At 36.7% G+C, this 19,628-nt stretch overlaps 1 protein-coding gene across 3 annotated transcripts in view; it reads left to right on the top strand.

Moving 5' to 3' along the window:
* The window catches only part of TGS1 (trimethylguanosine synthase 1), a 39,545-nt gene extending 22,953 nt beyond the window's left edge, over positions 1-16,592 (top strand). For 2 of the 3 annotated variants that reach the window (XM_059394588.1, XM_059394589.1), the window contains exons 10-13: positions 110-253; positions 3,402-3,618; positions 4,513-4,591; positions 14,983-16,592. In XM_059394588.1, the coding sequence (XP_059250571.1) occupies positions 110-253; positions 3,402-3,618; positions 4,513-4,591; positions 14,983-15,105 (563 nt within the window). In that variant the 3' untranslated portion in view covers positions 15,106-16,592. The remainder of the gene's footprint in view (positions 1-109; positions 254-3,401; positions 3,619-4,512; positions 4,592-14,982) is intronic. The other variant, XM_059394591.1, reaches the window with a different exon arrangement.
* Positions 16,593-19,628: the final 3,036 nt, after the last annotated feature.

Consider the following 19,628-nt stretch of genomic DNA (forward strand, 5'->3'; position numbering starts at 1 on the left):
TGTGTGTGTGTGTGTGTGTGTGTGTGTGTGTGTGTGTGTTTGCTATGTTTATGCTTGGGTTGGCCTCTTGAAACTAAACATCTTAACAGAAATACTCTTCGCTTCACAGAGGGCTGGTTTTCAGTTACTCCTGAGAAGATTGCTGAACACATTGCTGGCCGGGTCAGCCAGTCCTTCAAGTGTGACATTGTAGTAGATGCATTTTGTGGAGTTGGAGGAAATACTATTCAGTTTGCGTTAACAGGAAAAAGAGGTAATTAGCCATCAAAGGAAGATCAGTAATTTCTTTTTAATTTATTCAGTAAATGTTTCATTTTGCTTTAGCCTGTCTTTGCTAAGATTTATTATATAATTAGTAATTTAATGCCAAATATTTAAAATAATAATAGTTAGCATATAGTAAGCATACAGTTTGTATCTCATATTAGTATAAGTGCTTAATATGTATTTATTAGTCAGCGGTCTTGTAAAGTGTATCTTTTACTATCTGCATTTCACAGATAAACTGGGAAATAAAGAGATGAAATAACTTGCTCAGGATTACACAGACACAGTTTGGTGAAGCCAAAATTATAGTATTATAAAAAACTAAAAATATTAAAATGGGAAACCATTCTTTAGAAGATGAGTGGTTAAGGAGTTCCAGTTTTGCCACCTTTGTGACTTTGGACATCGTTTAACAATTAAGATAACCTCTGTAATACCTTTCAGTTTGTGCATTGTAAAATTGAAAATTTTTAAAGTATTAGGTCATTCTCGTGGTCGTTTGACTTCGGAATCATGAAAAAGAAACCTTGTGTCACTATATATGTGCCAGGAACTATGTCAAGTAGGTTATATGTCTGCTATTTCCCAAAGCAAAAAAAAAAAAAAAAACTTTGTAAAATTGGAAGGTCTGCCCAAATGGACATAGCTGAGTTATGAAGGCAGGATTTTTACTCTGTTTTTTTTTCTGATATCCCTGTTCTTTCTAAATTATTTTTAAAGTGTAGTATAATGTGACATTTTAAAGATACCAATTGTTCTCTGAAGATGCTCTTCCCCCCAGCATCTTTGTATTATACATGCAGCATCTGTTTCAGTGAATTAACAGTTAAGTCTCTTAAATTTATTTCAAGTTTTTAATGTTAACTAGGAAAGTATGAGTCTGGAAGTATAATATAGAAGCTAAAAACTGGTGAAGGAAAACTTAACCTTGAAGACCCAGACCCATGCTGCTGAACTGTGACCCTTATTAAATCATGCTCCAGGGCATGACAGTTCTCACCCTACATGGTCTTCTAATAGCCTGAATGAAAGTTGTCTTCACATTTACTGGAATAGGAGTTATTTTCTTGTGTTCCTTGAATTCATTATTTACTCTTAAAGTTCTCTGCACTTGCCAGCTCTGTTAGACCAGTGTTTATTGCATAAAAATAATTTTTCCTCAAAAATTTTCAAATTTGTCTTCATTTTGACATTGTATCACAGCATGACAATTAAAATATCTGCCTTCTGGTAAAGCGGCAAACGGATATGGAAATTTTTTCAAAATATTATGGAAACTATCCGTATTTTAGATTTGTATTTCTATGAATATAGGTCTCTTGCCAAAGCTTTCTGTAGCTTAGTACACATTTGTTAAAGAAAAATATCTGATGTGGGTCCCAAGCTAAAGGAAGGCTACTTCTGCTACACCCAGACCCAATGGTTGTCTAGGCATGTACTCAACTAAATGGTTAGAGAATCCACAAAGTTTTGCATTTTGATGTTAAAGATTTTTTCCCTTTCTCTATACTTCAGTATTACTGCTATCCAATAGAATTTTCTGTGATAATGGAAATGTTGTGTATCTGCACTGTCTAGTATCATAGGCCACTAGCCACATGTGGCTGTTGGTCATTTGAAATGTGACAGTGTGGGGGTGTCTGGGTAGCTCAGTGGGTTAAGCAGCTGACTCATGATTTCAGCTCAGGCTATGATCTCAAGGTCCTGGGATGGAGCCCTGTGTCAGGCTCAGCACTCAGTGGAGAATCTCCTTGATAATTTTCTCTCCTTCTCCCCACTGCCCCTCCCCCAGCTTCCGAATGCATGCACGTATTCTCTCTCTCTCAAATAAATAAATAAATCTTAAAAGAATGTGGCAGTGTGACTGAGGATCTAAATTCTTTGTCATTTTAATCAGTTTAAAGGTAATAACCACATATGGCTAGTGACTACCATTTCATGGACAGTGCAGTTCTGTATGATGTCATTCAACATTTGCCAGCATTTCCTTTACATGATAGAATGAGTGCTTCCATTCTGTTAGGCCTAAAACCAAAGCAGCCTCTAGGACAAATGTAGATGAAAACATGAGGATTGACTGAATATATTTGATGTTGAAAATCATTTTTCCCATTGAGTTTTTGGTGTTGTCAGCATATCTTCCCATCTGTCTCTGTACTACAAATGGAGCAGATTTAACAGCTGAAAAGAATATTTTCGTCTTTTCTCTTAGGAATGGTAGTTTATTTAGAACAGAAAATATAGCATTGTAAATGCATGATTTCAGCATGTAATTGGAGCTTGTATTCATTGTTCAAGTGATTTATTTAGTGCATTACTTCTCAAAAGTGTTAACAAATTTTGAAACCGGCATTTTCTAGAAAACTATGTTTCCATGACAACCATGTTGTATGCATCAGGGTTCCACTTAGCCTTTCCAAATATGAAATATTGCCACCAGCATACTGGTGCACATACAGGTGCACTTGAGTTACTGACTGCCAGATAGGAGTGAGCTAAAAATAACTTATGTTTGCATTGCTAATTATGAAATTGCAATAAATTAAATGAAAGCCCATCCAATGAAAACAGTGTTGTCGGTTCCCTCCTCCTAAGATGTCTCATTAAACATTATCAGCAGACGCTTTTACGTTTCTTCTTCATAAACTAGCTCTATGGGTTTGTCAAAATGTGTTTTAATTTGCTTTTCTGTAAAAGTTGTCAAATTTGTTCTTCTTTGGAAGCTTTGTTTCATTTTAGGAAATTGGTTGTTTCTGAAATCCTAGTGTTAGAGGCTTGACATGTAGTCAGTGATCTTTCCAAGTGTTTGCCACTCAGGCTGTTCAGAGCACAGAGCTAAGCACGTGTTTACCTCTCAGAAGATACGGTGTGGCAGCTGTCACTACTTGCTTTGGAAAACCTGGCTGAGTGACAACTTTGAAAGCCAAGTCCTTCGGTCAAATTTTCTTAGTGCTACTCAAGTGAATCTTTCTAACTTAGATTAAAATTTTTAATTAAGTTCTTTATCTCTGATACATGTGCCATATTCTCTTAGTCTTTAAAAAAAGTTCTTACACTGAGAAAAAATCAGACTGCTCAGAAGATGAACTGTTCTATAGATCAGTGTCATTTGACTCTTCTTTTCCCGCTTTTAGTGATTGCCATTGATATTGATCCTGTGAAGATTGATCTTGCTCGCAATAATGCAGAAGTTTATGGAATAGCAGACAAGATAGAGTTCATCTGTGGAGATTTCCTCTTGCTGGCTTCACATTTAAAGGCTGATGTTGTGTTTCTTAGCCCTCCTTGGGGAGGACCAGATTACGCTACTGCGGAGACCTTTGACATCAGGACCATGATGTCTCCTGATGGATATCCTTTGGAAGGCTGAGCGTTTACTCAGACAGTGGTTGTGGAGAGAAAGGTGTGCATATGAGTGAGTGTGTGTATGTGTGTTTCAGAAAGAGACATGAGTGAAGTGGGGAAATATTAATGGCACTTGATAGATTCCAGTTTATTTTGCATAAAAAGCCAGTATGTAAAAATTAAGTGGTGGTTTACTTCCAAGAGGAATGGCAGGTGTGAAGACATATTTCCTTCGGGCACTATCCAGTTTTTTCATTATAAAACAACTGGGAAATACTAATTGCTTGAAATTATTGCCTTGGAAATTGGGAGTTTCCTCAAGACCTGTCTGTCCATAGACTCTGGGTGACCATCTCTTAACTTTTCTTCAACTTATATTGGCTTGTGCCTATTCTCTTTACATCTTCAGATGTTCCCTGTCAGTCTTCCAAGATACTGAAGGAAACCCTTATTTCATAAAGAACAACATTTATTTGTCCTTTTCTTTATCTCTCCTACCCAGAGGAATCCCCCGAACAGGAAGCATGTTTCTAAAATGCTATTTAAAATTTAGAATGTAAGCCACAATGACCAGATTTACTTGTCTTTATTCTTTACTGGAAAGTGGTTGTATTGTGCTTTCCTATTATATTTTCATAATAATTAGGAAACGGCAGAAAGAGAAAGTGTATTTCTGACTCTTGGCTGCCTTCCACATGGGTAATCGAATGAATGGGCTTAACTTCTAATCTCTGACCCATCTGAATTACAAATCTGCTACTTAATTCTCTTAGGTTCCATTAGAGAATATAAATGTGTGTCTCATAGTTACATACCAAAATACATTTGAGTTATGGTATAACATATCTGTGATTAGAAATTAACTGCTGTTTTTGTTACCATTCCTTAACTATTATTCACCTTCGAAATCTTCAGGCTTTCCCAGAAGATAACTAATAATATTGTTTATTTTCTTCCAAGAAATGCTGATATTGACCAGGTAAGCCACTACTAAGCAATTTCTATGAGCCTCTGGCATAACTTACAAAAAAATGGGCAGGAAAAAGATAACAAGGACCTTCCTTTGAGAACATATTTATGAGAAGTCTCTGGGTTTTTTACTATTATTAGAAAACTGGAGGTGTTTGGCAGTTAAATCCATGCCCGTTTCATCCACTTCATCTCCACAGCTGCAGGAGGATATATATATATATATATGTATGTATGTATATATAAACCCTCTGGGCTTTTAATTATGTGTTCTGAAAGGATAACTGAATGTGTTGTGTTTCAAATGCACATACCCAAACTAGCCAAGATCTGTCTTTATTGAGACCTACCTTGAGAGTAGAGGTTTTAGGTATTCCTCAAAAGAGGATCCTAAATAGAAATATACAGACAGATGAAACCTTAATTTGGCCAGAAGCAAGTTTAACTGTAGTCTTGGAATATAGGACACTTGGCTAGTAGTTGAAGAGCTTAATGTCCCTATTCCATTCTTCCTGTAAACACTTACTTAATAATGGAATTTTTTCTCTTACAGAATTGGACTTGACCTAACAGCCTCATAAACATTTGATGATGTCTTTACTTCATGTTTTTGTTGATTTGCTTTCTGTAAACAGTTACTGCTATCATATCTATGATAACACATATTATCATATGTATGATAAGCATTCTGTTGAAAATGTTGGTCTTTTTATATTTTAAATTTTACTGTAGTGTTACTAGCTCTGAGGTTTTCCTTTCTCTCCTATTTGATACTGAGAGCCGACCCTGTCCTTCTGACCTTTTTCATCTTATTCTGAAGAAATTATCTCCCATTATTTATTCAACGAAATTTTTTACTACCGTTGTTCCTTTTTCTGGAACATCACTTATGTGGACATTAGTCTTTCAAATTTATATTTCCTGGTGTTTTTTCTCTTCCTTTTTCTTCTGAAAGATCTGGTCTTCCAATTAGCTCATTCCTCAGGTATATGTGTTCTTTTATCTATCTCACCTATTGTTTTTTAGTTCAACTATTACATTCTTTATACTTAATATTTATGCACTGTTTTTTGTTTTCTTCTTTTATACTCTAATAATAATATCTCTTACTGTTATTTTAAGAAGTTTAAATTCCTAATCTGGTCTACCCTTTCTGTATTTCATATAATTTAGAATCCATTTTGTTTTTCTTCCATGAAATACTTGTGGTCCTCAATATCTTGTCTTACTATGTATTGGCTGTTCTCAAGTAATGCAGGAGACAGGCTGTGCTTTAGGGTCCCTGGGGACCTTTGGAAAAACTGTATCTGTCTAAGTGCCAGATCATTTTAATGTGTAGCCTGGGTTGACAACCACTGCTGAGGTTTGTGTTAGCCCCAGTGATAACCTCAAGGGATGAAAGTGGATAGGCTATGGGGTTGCCAACTCAGGCACCACAAGACTGCAGTTATCACCAAACACCATCTCAGGACACAGCTCCTCCCCTTTGAGGAGGATCTGGACAGAAATTGATTTAAAGATTGTATTCTTCAATCTTTTACTGTCATTTCTCACCTCACTGGTACGGAAAAGGAAGAGTAAGACAATCGGATTAGTTCCCACCTGTTCTCAGCTCTTCAGAGCAAGATTTCTTTTCAGACTGTCCTGACTTGACTCCTGAACATAGACCAGAGTTCCCAGTTTCTCTAAGTGATATACCAAATGCAGGGTGATTGTGAGGGAGCAGCAAGAGCAGAATTTCTTTCTTTCTTTCTTTTTTTTTTTTTAATTTATTTTAGAGAGAGAGGAAAAAAAAACACAAGGGGGGTGCAGAGGGAGAGGGAGAGAGAGAGAGAGAGAGAAAGAATCTCAAGCAGCCTCCTCTCTGAGTGCAGAGCCCGATGTGGGGCTCAATCTCACAACCCTGAGCTGAAATCAAGAGTTAGCTGCTTGACTAGCTGAGACACTCAGGTGCCCTGAGAGCAGAATGTCTAAGTTCCTGTTTTCTTTCTTCCCATCTTAGCTTCTCAAAAGCACAAGCACTTCCCTCCTGCCATAAGCCAGAGGTACTCCCCTCCATCCTATACACATATTCAGACAGTCTTGGGTCTCCAGAAGATTCTTTAGGGCTTGCAGTAGCCAGTATTCATGCTAGTTCAGCATCTTAGGGCTTTGGTCATGGGGACATAAATAATGCAACCTTCTCATTAAAAAGGTGGAAATTAAATGCTCTGGCTATCTTGTTAGATGACTTCAAGAAAGGTTCTGATGATCTAGGATATAAACTGGACTTCAAAAAAGCTTTGATTGTAGGAGTTGAGGAGAAAGTGGCAAGAGCACCAGTGACATGGAAGTGAGCATATGTGGATAATGTTCAGTTAATGGGCTCAAAACCAGACAGAGAAAGAGAGATTAAGAGTCAAACAGACCTAGTTTAGTCTTAGCCCTGCCACTTACTAGCTGCCTGGTGACGATTGTGAGGCATAAATGAGTATGTGGGTATTTCACTTATCACCAGTACTTCTAGCCTATAAACTCTCAATAAAGTCCTATGTATGTGACTTTGAAGATGCTATTACAAAGTTTTTGTGAGAAGAATGTAAATGCTGCTAACACTTTGAAGAGGGCCAGTATGGAAAGATGACATTTTTCTCTAGAGGATAGAATATAAGGTTTTATATTTGTGTAATGATGAAATTTAATTTATAAACACACTTTCCAGATGATATATTTTTCTCTTTCTCTTATCAGAAACATATACTCGCTTGAAAGGACATATTCTTATGTCAGGTTGTTCCCCTCTCCCAGTCTTGGCTTATTTCCTTGGTCTTTGGAGCACTGGCTCTCAGCTCTGGCTGCTAATTGGAATTGCCTGAATGGCTTTTTTTTAATTGTGGTAAGATACACATAACAAAACTTAAACCATAAACTATTTATAAACGTACAGTTTAGTGGCATTATATACATTCACATTGTTGTGCAGCCATCCCCACCATCCATCTCAAAACTTCCATCTTCCCAACTGAAACTCTACTTTTAAACACTGACTCCCCATTACCTGGAAACCGCCATTCTACTGTCTCTATGAATTTGATGATTCTAGGAACCTCGAATAAGTAGAATCACACAGTATTTGCCCTTTTGTACCTAGCTCTTTTCCCTGAGCATAATATCCTAAAAGTTCATCCGTGTTTCAACATGTGTCAGAATTTCCTTCCTTTTTAAAACTATTTGAATGATACTGCATTGTATGTATATGCTACATTTTGGGTTATTTTCACCTCTGGCTGATGTGAATAATGCTGCTATGAGTGCATAGTATCTATTCCTGCTTTCAGTTCTTTCGGGTATATAGCCAGAAGCGAAACTGCTGAATCAGAGTAATGCTGCTTAGTTTCTTGAGGATCCACTATACAGTTCTCCATGGCGGCTGAACCATTTTACATTTCTCCCAACGGTTCTTTTTTCTTTTTTTTAAAGATTTTACTTATTTGACAGAGATCGGAAATAGAGAGGGGGTTGGGGGGAAGCAGGCGCCCCAAGGAGCAGAGAGCCTGATTCAGGATTTGATCCCAGAACCCTGGGATCATGACCTGAGCCGAAGGCAGGGACTTAACCCACTGAGCCACCCAGGTGCCCCATCTATCAGCAGTTCTTTAAGAGTTGCAGTTTCTCCACATTCTCGATAACATTTGTTTTTTTCTGTTTGTTGTTTGTAATAATACCTAATGGGTATGAAATGGTATCTCATTGTAGTTTTGATTTGTATTTCCCTCATGACTAATGATGTTGACCATCTATTCACATACGTATATTCTGGCTATTAATCCCTTATCCGTATGTGCTTTGCCCATATTTTTCTGCATTCCATGAGTTTGCCTTTTTACTATCTTGACAGTGTTCTTTGCTACACAAAGTTTTTAATTTTGATGGAGTTCAACTTAGCTGTTTTTCTGGATATTCCTGGTACTTTGGTGTCGTATTCAAAAAATTTTGCCAAATCCAATGTCATGAAATTCCTCCCTGTTTTCTTCTGAGAGTTTTATCATTTTAGCTGAGTAGCTCTTTAAAACTACCAGTACCCTGGTCCACTAGGAAAGATTCTCTCTGATTTATTTTCTGGATGAGGCCCATGCATGAATTTTTTAAAAGTCCCTAAATGATTGTAATGTGCTTCTAGATTTGGGATTCTCTGGGTTAAGAGAAGGGTAAATAAAATGAGCGAGTCTGAGCTCTTATTCGGGGTTAGAAGGAGATGAAATTAGATCTTATTACCTGTCATTTGTTTATGAGCCACTGTGTCTAAACATTAGACCTCCCAAATACTATATGTTGTACCAGTTACAAGAAAAAGTACTGTCCTCTTACTCCCTGCATTTTTATATCAAATTTGATATTAAACCATACCTGCTACTCATGTGACTCTGATCTTCATTGTAGACTGCCAGATAAGGGTTGAGCCTGTTGATTCCTAATTTTTATTTGCCCATGTAAATTGCAAATCTCAAAGTTTCAAAGAGGTTATATGATCCTTATATTAAAAATTAGATGGGCTTACTTGGATACCTGAATGACAATAGGAAATTTACTACTTGGTTATAAAAGTTACAATGAGTATATTTTTTCTAGTTGAATTAACACCAGCCCAAGGAGAAAGTTAACTTTTTTCTTTTAATAAAACTTGTGTTTTTGGTTTCCTTCAACAAACTGTTAGAATCACAGTTGGTGACTACATTTTCTACCTGTAGAGGGAGTAATCACACTGAAGAATGATGAAAGTCAAAAAAGAAATGAGATTTCAAGTATATTGTTTGGTATTAAATTTGGGTCAAATTACAGAAGGAGGTCAGCTTTTTTTAAAAAATGAAGAAAATCTATCCATATGTAGGATTTTTTTAAATGAGAGAAAATGCAATACTGCAAGAATGAGAGAAGTCAGCTTTTTTTGTTAAGGAATGTTTAGAATGTCACAGCGACCAGAACTTACAAATGGGCTGGTTTATGAGCTCCCCAAGTTTGAAACTCAGGCTGGATTTTTCCCATAGAAATGTCTGTAGAGAACAGTTCATTTCCCATCCAGGGAGATTTTACTCTGGACTGTGTTTATATTTATTGTAACTAAACTAAGTATGGGCCCAACCCAGATAAAGGTTGTTGTGTAGTCCCTCCATATGGGAGAAGAGGCCAGTTATTTTCCGTATCTAGTAAAATATTTTTCTAGTTCTCCTATTATCTCAGTCTTTTATTCCCTTTTTTCCATATGGGGGTTACTGTGGCACACATATTACCTTGCTACCTCAACTCTCACTACCCAGCTCAAGAACTAATTCACAAAGTATTTTTGTGCTAGGCTCTTTGGAAGGAAATCACAAGTGAAACTTTGGAACTGATTAGCTTCAGTTCATAGGGCCCAGGGTAAATGTATTTATCTATTGGATGCCTGTTCCTTGCTGTGGGTTTTTTTTGTTTGTTTTTGTTTTGTTTTGTTTTGTTTCTTTTTTTTTTCCTCATTTGTTTCCTTTGACAGTCATAAAATTGCAGTCATTACCAGCTTTGGATCCCCCAGGCATTCCAAATATGGAAAACTTCTGTTTTAAAAAGTAAACATACACAGTATGGATAGGTCTCTGAGCAGAGTGGAATGTTTGTATGAAATCCCTGTGGGCGGAAGCTCCAACCAGAAGGAGCCCTGTCTCCTAGGCAGACATTGGAATGCTGGGAGGAGTGGCTGCTGGTTGGTGTGGTATAGCACCTCCTTATTCTTCCCTGTTAAAATGCCTGGCCTCAGGAAAGTGATAGCATTTATGCTTTTCAAATTTAACGCTCTTTCCTTTATGATTTGTTTAAACCAGTATAGAGAGCAGGGCCCCACTGAACAGCATCCTTAAGAACAGTGTTGAAAAGTGGACTGGGAGGTGGGCCTATATCATGTAACCCTGGCATTTGTATGGTAGACATGCTGCACCCTACCATGACTTCCCCCAGACAGACGTCATGACAACAGCTATATCTGTATTGGGCCCACACTCAGTTTAGCCCACACTCAGTATTTAAATATAAATACTGTCCAGAGTATAAATCTCCCTGGATGGGAAATTAACTGTTCTTTATAGACATTTCTATAAAATTAGTTTTGTTTATCTGCACATGGTAAACAAATGAGATTTTTATGCTAAAGTGAATGAATCTTAATTTTTTACTAATTGTTTTTCAGATAACTTGCATGCTACCTCAGGCTCTCACATATTATTTCCTGTTTCTTTCTTTTTTCAAATGTTTACTTGTTGATTAAAACAAATACGATTTTTAAAAGCCACCATAGTCAACAGGAGGGCATTGGGGATATGCCAATAATTATCCTGGGCATTAAAAATTTACCTGCAATAGTCTCTTAGGAGAAGGCTACCAAAAATCAGTTCACTAAGCTTTACTTCTTACCTGTTCTCAGAGCTAGAATCTGGAAACATGAAGACTTCTTAAATTTAACTAGTTACATGAAGCACAACAGACCAGAGAATCAGGAAATCCCCAGCTGTTAGCACAGGACTTGTTTGTAGCAGTCTGTGTGGTATCCTTCTATTTATCTACATCATTTACTAAAAAAAATTTACCCAAAGGGGTGAAGGAAATATAAACTTCTCCACTGTAGTAATAAGACTGTTTTTCAGTGCTCTAATTTTTCTGTATCTTTCTTAAACTGTTCCTGTCCTTGATATTGATTATGTTTTTCCATTAGGATCCAGTTTGGTGGTTACTGTCTCTCATTTGTTGAGCTCTCATACACTTTCACTTCAAATCAGTTTGCTTTAAAAAAAAAAAAAAAAAATGCAGAGGTTCCTGGCTTCCTTAGTCAGTAGAACATGCGACTCTTGGGGTCGGTCGTGAGTTCAAGCCTCACATTGGGCGTAGAGTTTACTTTTTAAAAGAAAGAAGAAAATGCACTTTTAAATGTTTAGTTGGCTCTTAATCTTCAGTCTTAAATCTTTCATTTTTACTAAAATTATCACCTTTAATGTTTACCCATTTCTCCTTTCCCAATCCCCAAGGAACAACTATTATAAAATCTAGTTGATGGGAGTTCCGGCCTTAGTTCTAATTCCAATCCAAAATAATTGGGACTTCTTTTGGTAAATCTAGTTAGTATACTTGGGTGATATGCCAAAAACATGACATATAATCTAGAGCCGTTGTTAACCTTTGTCTGTTTACCTACCTATGTTTTTCTCTCCCTCCGTTTCACTCCCTCCTTTCCTCCTCCTCTCTCTCAATTTATTAAACTTTAAGAAAGGGGAAGGAATCAAATAATATTTTGCCAGTTAAACCTGCTAGTGAAAAATACAGCTGGAAGTTAATGGCATTAAATTTGATTGAAGCAAAACAATACTGATTTGAACTACATAATTTTTGTAGTCTTTTAACTCCAGAATGGTAACCTTTAGAGTTAGAAATTGTTTTTAGAAATTGTTTTTAATTAGAAAATGTGAAAGTGACATGTTAAGGGTTTTTTTCTTAATTTTCTCTCTAAACACTGAATAGAAACAATTTTTCTCATTGTATTTCGACATACAGTCACCTTTTCCTCCAATATCATGAATGGTGCACACTTGTTTTGTCTGTCACCTGACTCTCCCAGCCTTCAGGAAGGCAGAGATTATTTTGTTTTTGTTGCACTCCACTGCCTGGGACAAAAACCTCTAAGTGTTCAGTAAATAGTTGTTGAATAAAATAATAAATAATTTATTAACTTTTGCAGCAGACCTGGGAAAACCCCCTCATGTTGAGGGCATCTCCACTCCTTTCTCTGTCCAAAGCACCCAAGTCCAGGTAGCCCTCTAAAAAGTGGGGAGAAAAGAAAAAGAAAGTACCCCACCTCAGATATTCGTTTTAATGTAATTCTATTTATGGCTGAAAAATACCTATCTCTTAAGGAGATAGGTAGTATTCCTATTTTTCAGGAACCAATTTCTATATTGACGGTCGAACTGGTATTGAAATTTGCCCCTGACTTTGCTTTTAGTTCTGTCTGCTAGATCTGTTCTAGCATATGTGTGCTATGGTTCAGCTCTGCTCTGGTTCTCTTCACCTGTGCTCTTCTCTCCGCCCCTCTCCTCCTTTCTCCTCCCCAACCAATACTGCTCCCCCAGAGAAAATTTCAGCTTTTGCTGCCAGTGTCACTTCCTCAAAGTAAATCACTATTTAAAGAAACAGGAAAAATACTACACCTGAGTTATATCTAATTCCTAGAAAAATTACTGTGAAGTAACTATATTTTAGATGTACCACTTAGAATGCCTTCTGTTGGTTAAAGACAAAGTTTTTCATTTTACCCTTCCTTATGAAAAACCAGAGTGGCAGAGGCACCTGGCTGGCTCAGGCAGTGGAGCGTGTGACTCTTGGTCTCAGGGTCATGAGTTCAAGCCCCACACTGGGTGTGGAGCCTACTTAAAAAAGAAAAAAAAAAAAAAATCAGAGACTAGTTGGATACTTTTAATATGTAAAGTTTTACTTCAGTTTATTCCTTAATATTGAATAGTAGATACACGTGTCCTTTTTATCATTATGACAGATACTGTGTTTGACTCCAGTTGTCAGCTATTCCTGTTGCTAAAAACACAGCCATCTCTTTGTGTCCCTTTTACAGATAGGGGTTGATATTGACATTGCTACTAGTTTAGTGGGACAGCTTCTTTTAGAATGACCTGTGGTTTCTTCCCTATTTCTGTATCTGTGACTTTCTTCTAAGAGGAAGTTGAAATGCTTTAAAATACATACTCATTGGTGATGCACAGTAAATCTTCCCTTCAGCCAGATGCTGGTGTAGCATGTGTAATACCACTGAGATTAGATCACTCGACCTCTAAAATTACACCAACAGCACCTCTCTTTGCAAAATACACGTTTTGCCAATTATGATCACAAAATGAATTACAGAAACTGTGTCTTGGGCTCCTGGGTGGTTCAGTTGGAAAAGCATCCTACTCTTGATTTCATCTCAAGTCATGATCTCAGGGTCATGAGATCAAGCCCTATGGAGCCTGTTTAAGATTCTTTTTTTCCTTCTCCCCCTCCCCTGAGCTCCTGCTAGCTCACTCTCTCTCTCAAAAAGAAAAAAGAAACTACATGTTCCTTTTGTTGAAACCTACCTCTGACATTTTGGGTATCCCTTTTCCATCACTGTGTGCCTTTGGTTATCAGACTCAATGGGGCTTTCCTGATGCAATGCCCTTCTCCATAATCATTCTCACTGCTACCATGATGAAGCTTAGTTAATAGGCCTGAGACTGCATGAAAACTGTTGGACAAAAACAAAACTTTTTCTGCATAAGAACTTCGGGTAAAGCATTGCTAGTTTGAAGCATCTTTTTTTTTTTTTTTTTTTTAAGGTTTTATTTATTTATTTGTTTGACAGAGAGAGCACACAAGCAGGGGGAGCAGAAGGCAGAGCCTTGTTTAAGGCTCCTTAAACAAGGAGCCTGCCTGATGTGGGGCTGGATCCCAGGACCTTGTGATCATGACCTGAGCTGAAAGCAGATAGATGGTTAACCAACTAACCCACCCAGGAAGCAAAGCATCCTTGAAGCATCCTTTTGATGTTAACTCTGTGAAGGTGGAAAGGAGGTGATGCTTTTAGCTTCCTAATAAAAAGGTTGGTTGAGGTGTGTGGGTGGTGCAGTTGGTTAAGCTTCTGATTCTGCTCAGGTCATGATCTCAGGGTCAAGTGATGGGACCCTGCGTTGGGCTCTCTGCTAAGCCCTCTGGCCCTCCCCCCAAAACAACAAATAAACAAATCTTTAAAAAAAAAAAGAGAGAAAAGAAAAGTTTGGTCACTCTATTCTAGTAGACCTCGAAAAGTAGGGGGACTAAAAAATACACAAGAGCAGCCGATGGAGAAAGTGGTTCTGGTTGGGACAGCAATACAAGACACCAATTAGAGAAGGAAAAAGTACAAGATCAAGGGATCATGTCTGTCTTGCTCTTTGATGTACCTTACTGGAGCAGGTACTCAGTAAATAATATTGAATGAGTAAGATGGTAAGGTGAAGAGGACAAAAGTTTTCAGGGAAGAGAGTTATTCTTTAAGTTTTTATCTTAATAAATAAAACTGATATTTGGGAAGACTATATTCATTTTCTCTTCCTCTGAGTTCTTTAGCTTCTGGCATTGGAGAGATTAGGTCCTGTACAATAACAGCACGATGGCCTTGCCCGTATTATCAAAAGTGCTTGAAACAAGTTATTTCTGCCACCAAATATTGGATTAATGCTTGCCTGGAAAGTAGCAGTGAACATTTGAGATGCCTCATTACTTGAGAAACTTAAATGAAAGGCCAGGGTCTTGTTATTTGATAAAGCACATAAATAAAATACTTATTTTGTGATTGTGGTTATGTTATGTGTGACTTTCTTCCATTCCTTTTTTTAGGTGGCATCCTTAGCCGGGCCTGGAGGGCAAGTGGAAATAGAACAAAACTTTCTTAACAATAAGTTGAAGACAATCACTGCTTATTTTGGAGACCTGATTCGAAGATCAGCCTCTGAGTCGTAACTGAGGGGTACAAGGACAGAAAGTTCATGTGGGGTCCGAACGTTACTCAGACGAGACCCTTGGGATTTCTTTCTATATTCACTAATATTTTGTACCCGTGATCTTATATCACCATATGAAATGGAAACTTACAGTAGATTAAGGAATATTAATGAAGTACTTTGACATCTTTGGATAATTTTAACTCTGTACATTATACATAAGGATAATAAGTATCTGACATGGAAAAGGTGGGTTTTCCCTGTGCTTACTGTCAGTGTGTATATATGTATATGTATGTGTCTGGGGTTTTTGTTTTTGTTTTTGTTTTTTTCAGAATTGCATGTGTTTTGGTTTAACGTCTTTGTAAGTATGTGTAAAAAACAACTCTCTTTTTTCTAACATAGAGATATAAGAAAACAATGAACGAGCCATAGCCTATCTGCCCGTTTGATCCCTGCTAAAATAATGTTAAACCCTTAAGTGTAGAAACAGAAACAATACAGAAAGGTACAAAATAAAAAATAAAACTCTCCCACCCCCTGGTCCTACCCTTTATTCATTTATCTAAAGATAACTATAGCCAGCAGTATTTTATAATTCCTTTGGAAGACAGAAAAGGAATTGCAGTATACTTTAATATATTTTTCCCCTTCTTGTTGATACGCTATTCAATACTCCTTCCTTTTTTTTTTTTACTTGGTCTTTTTTTTAAACTATGTACTTTTTTAAAAATATGATACTCTTTTACAAATATATATCTTGAAGACCTTTCCATGTCCTTATATACATAGAGATCTACCTCATACCTTCTCATGGAAGATGGAATACACTATAGTTAATTTAACCAGTCCCCTGCTGATGGACACTTGGGCTGTTTTCAGTTTTTTACAACTCTCAACTATTGTGGGCATCATCAGGCATTTTAATTTTGTTATCTCATATGTCAGAAAAGTGTTATCTTATTGTTTGTATGTATTCCTTAATTATGAATGAGATTTGAGCTTTTTTTCCATATATTTTGGTCTTATAATAGTTTTCTCCTTTTAAACTGACTGTTCCTATCGTTTATTTTTCTTTTGGATTATTATCTTTTTATTAATATGCATGAATCTTCATAAATTAAAGAGCCCTTTGTCTTCAGTAGGTGTTGCAAATATGTTTTTCCAGTTTGTTATTGGCTTTTGCTTGTTTTATGACTTTTTTTTTATTTTGCCATACATAATTTTTTATATAGTCAGACTTACCAATCAGTCTTTTTCTCTGTCTCTTCTGGGTTTATGGTTTATGGTTTTTTCCATTCCCAGAATACAAATACATTTGTCTAAGCTTTTTTCTAGAATTTTACTGTTTTTGTATTTGCTCCATCTGGAATTTGCTTTTTAGCATCCTGTTATTTTATAAAGTTAGTGGTTTTTTTTAATTTCCATTACAAAAACAATATGAAATATATTTTGTAACATGGGATTTATATTCTTTTTCTATTAAAATGGCAATGAAAGGAAGAATGTGTGTTGCCTAATTATTCATCTGAAAAAGTGCGTTCAGTTAATTTTACAAGTAGGTAAAAAGACAGGGACATCGGACTCTGGCTATCAGGGATCTGGGAGCTTTATATTTTATATGCGAGCATGTTAAATATTAAAACATAGTTTGGCCTGGGATGAAGCTGGGGGAATTGAAATAAATTGGGGGAAATCTCAGTAAGTACTAGAAAGAATAACTTAAAACAACTTCGTTGGAGAATAGAGAAGCAATGCTAACTTCTGTCTCTTGAAACTTTACAACGTATGCCCAAGTGTCCTGCCCATTGGAAGTAATAGAGCCAGTCATGAAGGGTTAATATTTTTATTGATTTGCATCATCAAAATCTGTCAGTGTCCTTTGTCTTTATACTTTGTCATCATGGAACATTAGTGTATGTATCATAAATTTATCATCATTTTTAAATTAATGGTAGCATGGGTCATAAACACATGGCCTTTGGAACTAGAACATGACTTGACAGCCACTGAGGTAGGAGGTGAAGGAGTAAAAGCAGACTTCCAAAATCACCACTTGTTTTTTAGTTTGTGTCCATTAACCTTTCATGCATACCTTTTCTCCACAATACCTTTTCTTATTTATATATTGTTATATTAAAACTAGTTTATCTTTCTGAACATACATAACTTTATATGAGTAGAAAAGGAAGCCTAACCAAGATTAAAACATTTCTCTCCACTAATCATGCACAGATAAAACATTTATAGACTTGTTCACAGATTATTAGTGCCCCAAGAACTTGATTGTGCAGCTGCTTGTTCAAATAAAATCTTACCAAAATCCAAATATGTAAAAGGAATAAAAAGTGAAGCTGCTGGAGCTGCTTCAGTAAGAAAAATGAGGAAGCTAGCAGCTCTTACTCTAATCCAGCTCTCTTTTTTCTTTTGTTAAATTGCAAAAATTCTTAAAAGACATTTTGTAAAACATGAGTGTTGTCAATTTCAACACAAAGTTAAAAACTCTGATAGTGACACCCCCACCCTCACCTTCTGTCTGGAGCACTTCCTCTCCACCCTCCCTCCCACATTTCCACTCCACTTCCCAAAGGTAACCATCATCAGCACCTTGATATGTGTGCTTCAAGACATTTTCCTATCTAATAAATGCTTGCACACACACAGTGTGGTGGGATGGTTATATTATTTTGACACCTGCCTTTGTCATTTAATATGCCTTAGAAATTTTTCCACATAAACACATAAACATTTGCACTTATCATTTTCAATCATCACGTAGTTCAGATCTGAGAGTTTCTTTAACCATTATGCTACTATGAACATTGAAATTGATTCCAAGTTTTTTGCAACTGCAAAGGGTACTGCCGGGTATATTTCTAAGTAGGATAGGATCCTAGAAGTGGAATTTTAAGGTTAAAGTTATGCTTATTTTTATATTTGGTCAAGTTGTCAAGTTACCCTAGAAAACTATATTCTCACCAACTGTGCATTGAAAGGGGCTACTTTTCCTCAGACTCCAAAACATGGCAAGTTTTCACTTCTGCAAACAATAAGGTTATCTTAATTGGCATGTCCTGGTTACTCGTGGGGGATGAACAGTTTTGAATATATATTTATTACTCAAGTTCATGTGTTTTTAGACATCTAATTTTTTTTACCATTTTCTAGTAAATGAACTAAATTTTCTCCATTAATTTGAAATCTAACCTCTATGTGTGTGTATGTGTGTATATAATTCTGTGTCTGAAATTCTTTTTTTCCATCAATCATTTGTCTATTTCTGTGCCGTATGTTTTGAATACTGTAGTTTTCATTGTACATGTTAATAGTTGCAAATACCCCATCATTAGTCTCAGATATTTCTTGGCTCTTCCTGAGCATTTTTTTACTTTTTCAGATGAGCTTGAATTGGTTAGTTCTATATTTTAAATCTTTAGGATTTTCACTTGAGGAAGAATGAAGTCATCACAGTATTGAATCTTTCTATCCAAAGACTTAAAATGTATGTCCCTTTCTGATACTCTGTGTCTTTCTGTAAAGCCTTCATTTTAGTTGTATAAATCTTGCATATTTTTGTCAAGTCTACTGCTTGGTATTTCACACTTCCTATTTGATTTTTCTTTTTTAAGATTTTATTTAATTGACAGAGATCACAAGTAGGCAGAGAGGCAGGCAGAGAGGGAGGAGGAAGCAGGCTCTCTGCTAAGCTGAGAGGCCGAAGTGGGGCTCGATCCCAGGACTCTGGGATCATGACCTGAGCCTAAGGCAGAGGCTTTAACCCACTGAGCCACCCAGGTACCCCTTACTGTTTGATTTTGAATGGGAATCTTTTTTTTTTTAATTTTTTATTTTTTATAAACATGTATTTTTATCCCCAGGGGTACAGGTCTGTGAATCGCCAGGTTTACAACACTTCACAGCACTCACCAAAGCACATACCCTCCCCAATGTCCATAACCCCACCCCCCCTTCTCCCAACCCCCCTCCCCCCAGAAACCCTCAGTTTGTTTTGTAGGATTAAGAGTCACTTACGGTTTTTCTCCCTCCCAATCCCATCTTGTTTCATTGATTCTTCTCCTACCCACTTAAGCCCCCATGTTGCATCACCACTTCCTCATATCAGGGAGATCATATGATAGTTGTCTTTCTCTGCTTGACTTATTTCGCTAAGCATGATACGCTCTAGTTCCATCCATGTTGTTGCAAGATTTCATTTCTTTTGATGGCTGCATAGTATCCCATTGTGTATATATACCACATCTTCTTGATCCATTCATCTGTTGATGGACATCTAGGTTCTTTCCATAGTTTGGCTATTGTGGACATTGCTGCTATAAACATTGAATGCGAATCTTTTTGTTGTTACTTTCCCTAGGGGGCTATTGTTTGCATGTAAGAATTCTTTTACTTTCTTACATCCAGTCACCTCACTGAACTCTTTTTAATAGTCCTATTATTAACTGATTCACTTAGTTTTTCTAAATGGGCAGTCATGACATCCATGGAAGTTTTTCTCTTTTAATTCTTATTCTTTTCCTATTA

The sequence above is a fragment of the Mustela nigripes genome, chromosome 3, assembly GCF_022355385.1.
Source record: "Mustela nigripes isolate SB6536 chromosome 3, MUSNIG.SB6536, whole genome shotgun sequence".
Classification (NCBI taxonomy): Eukaryota; Metazoa; Chordata; class Mammalia; order Carnivora; family Mustelidae; genus Mustela; species Mustela nigripes.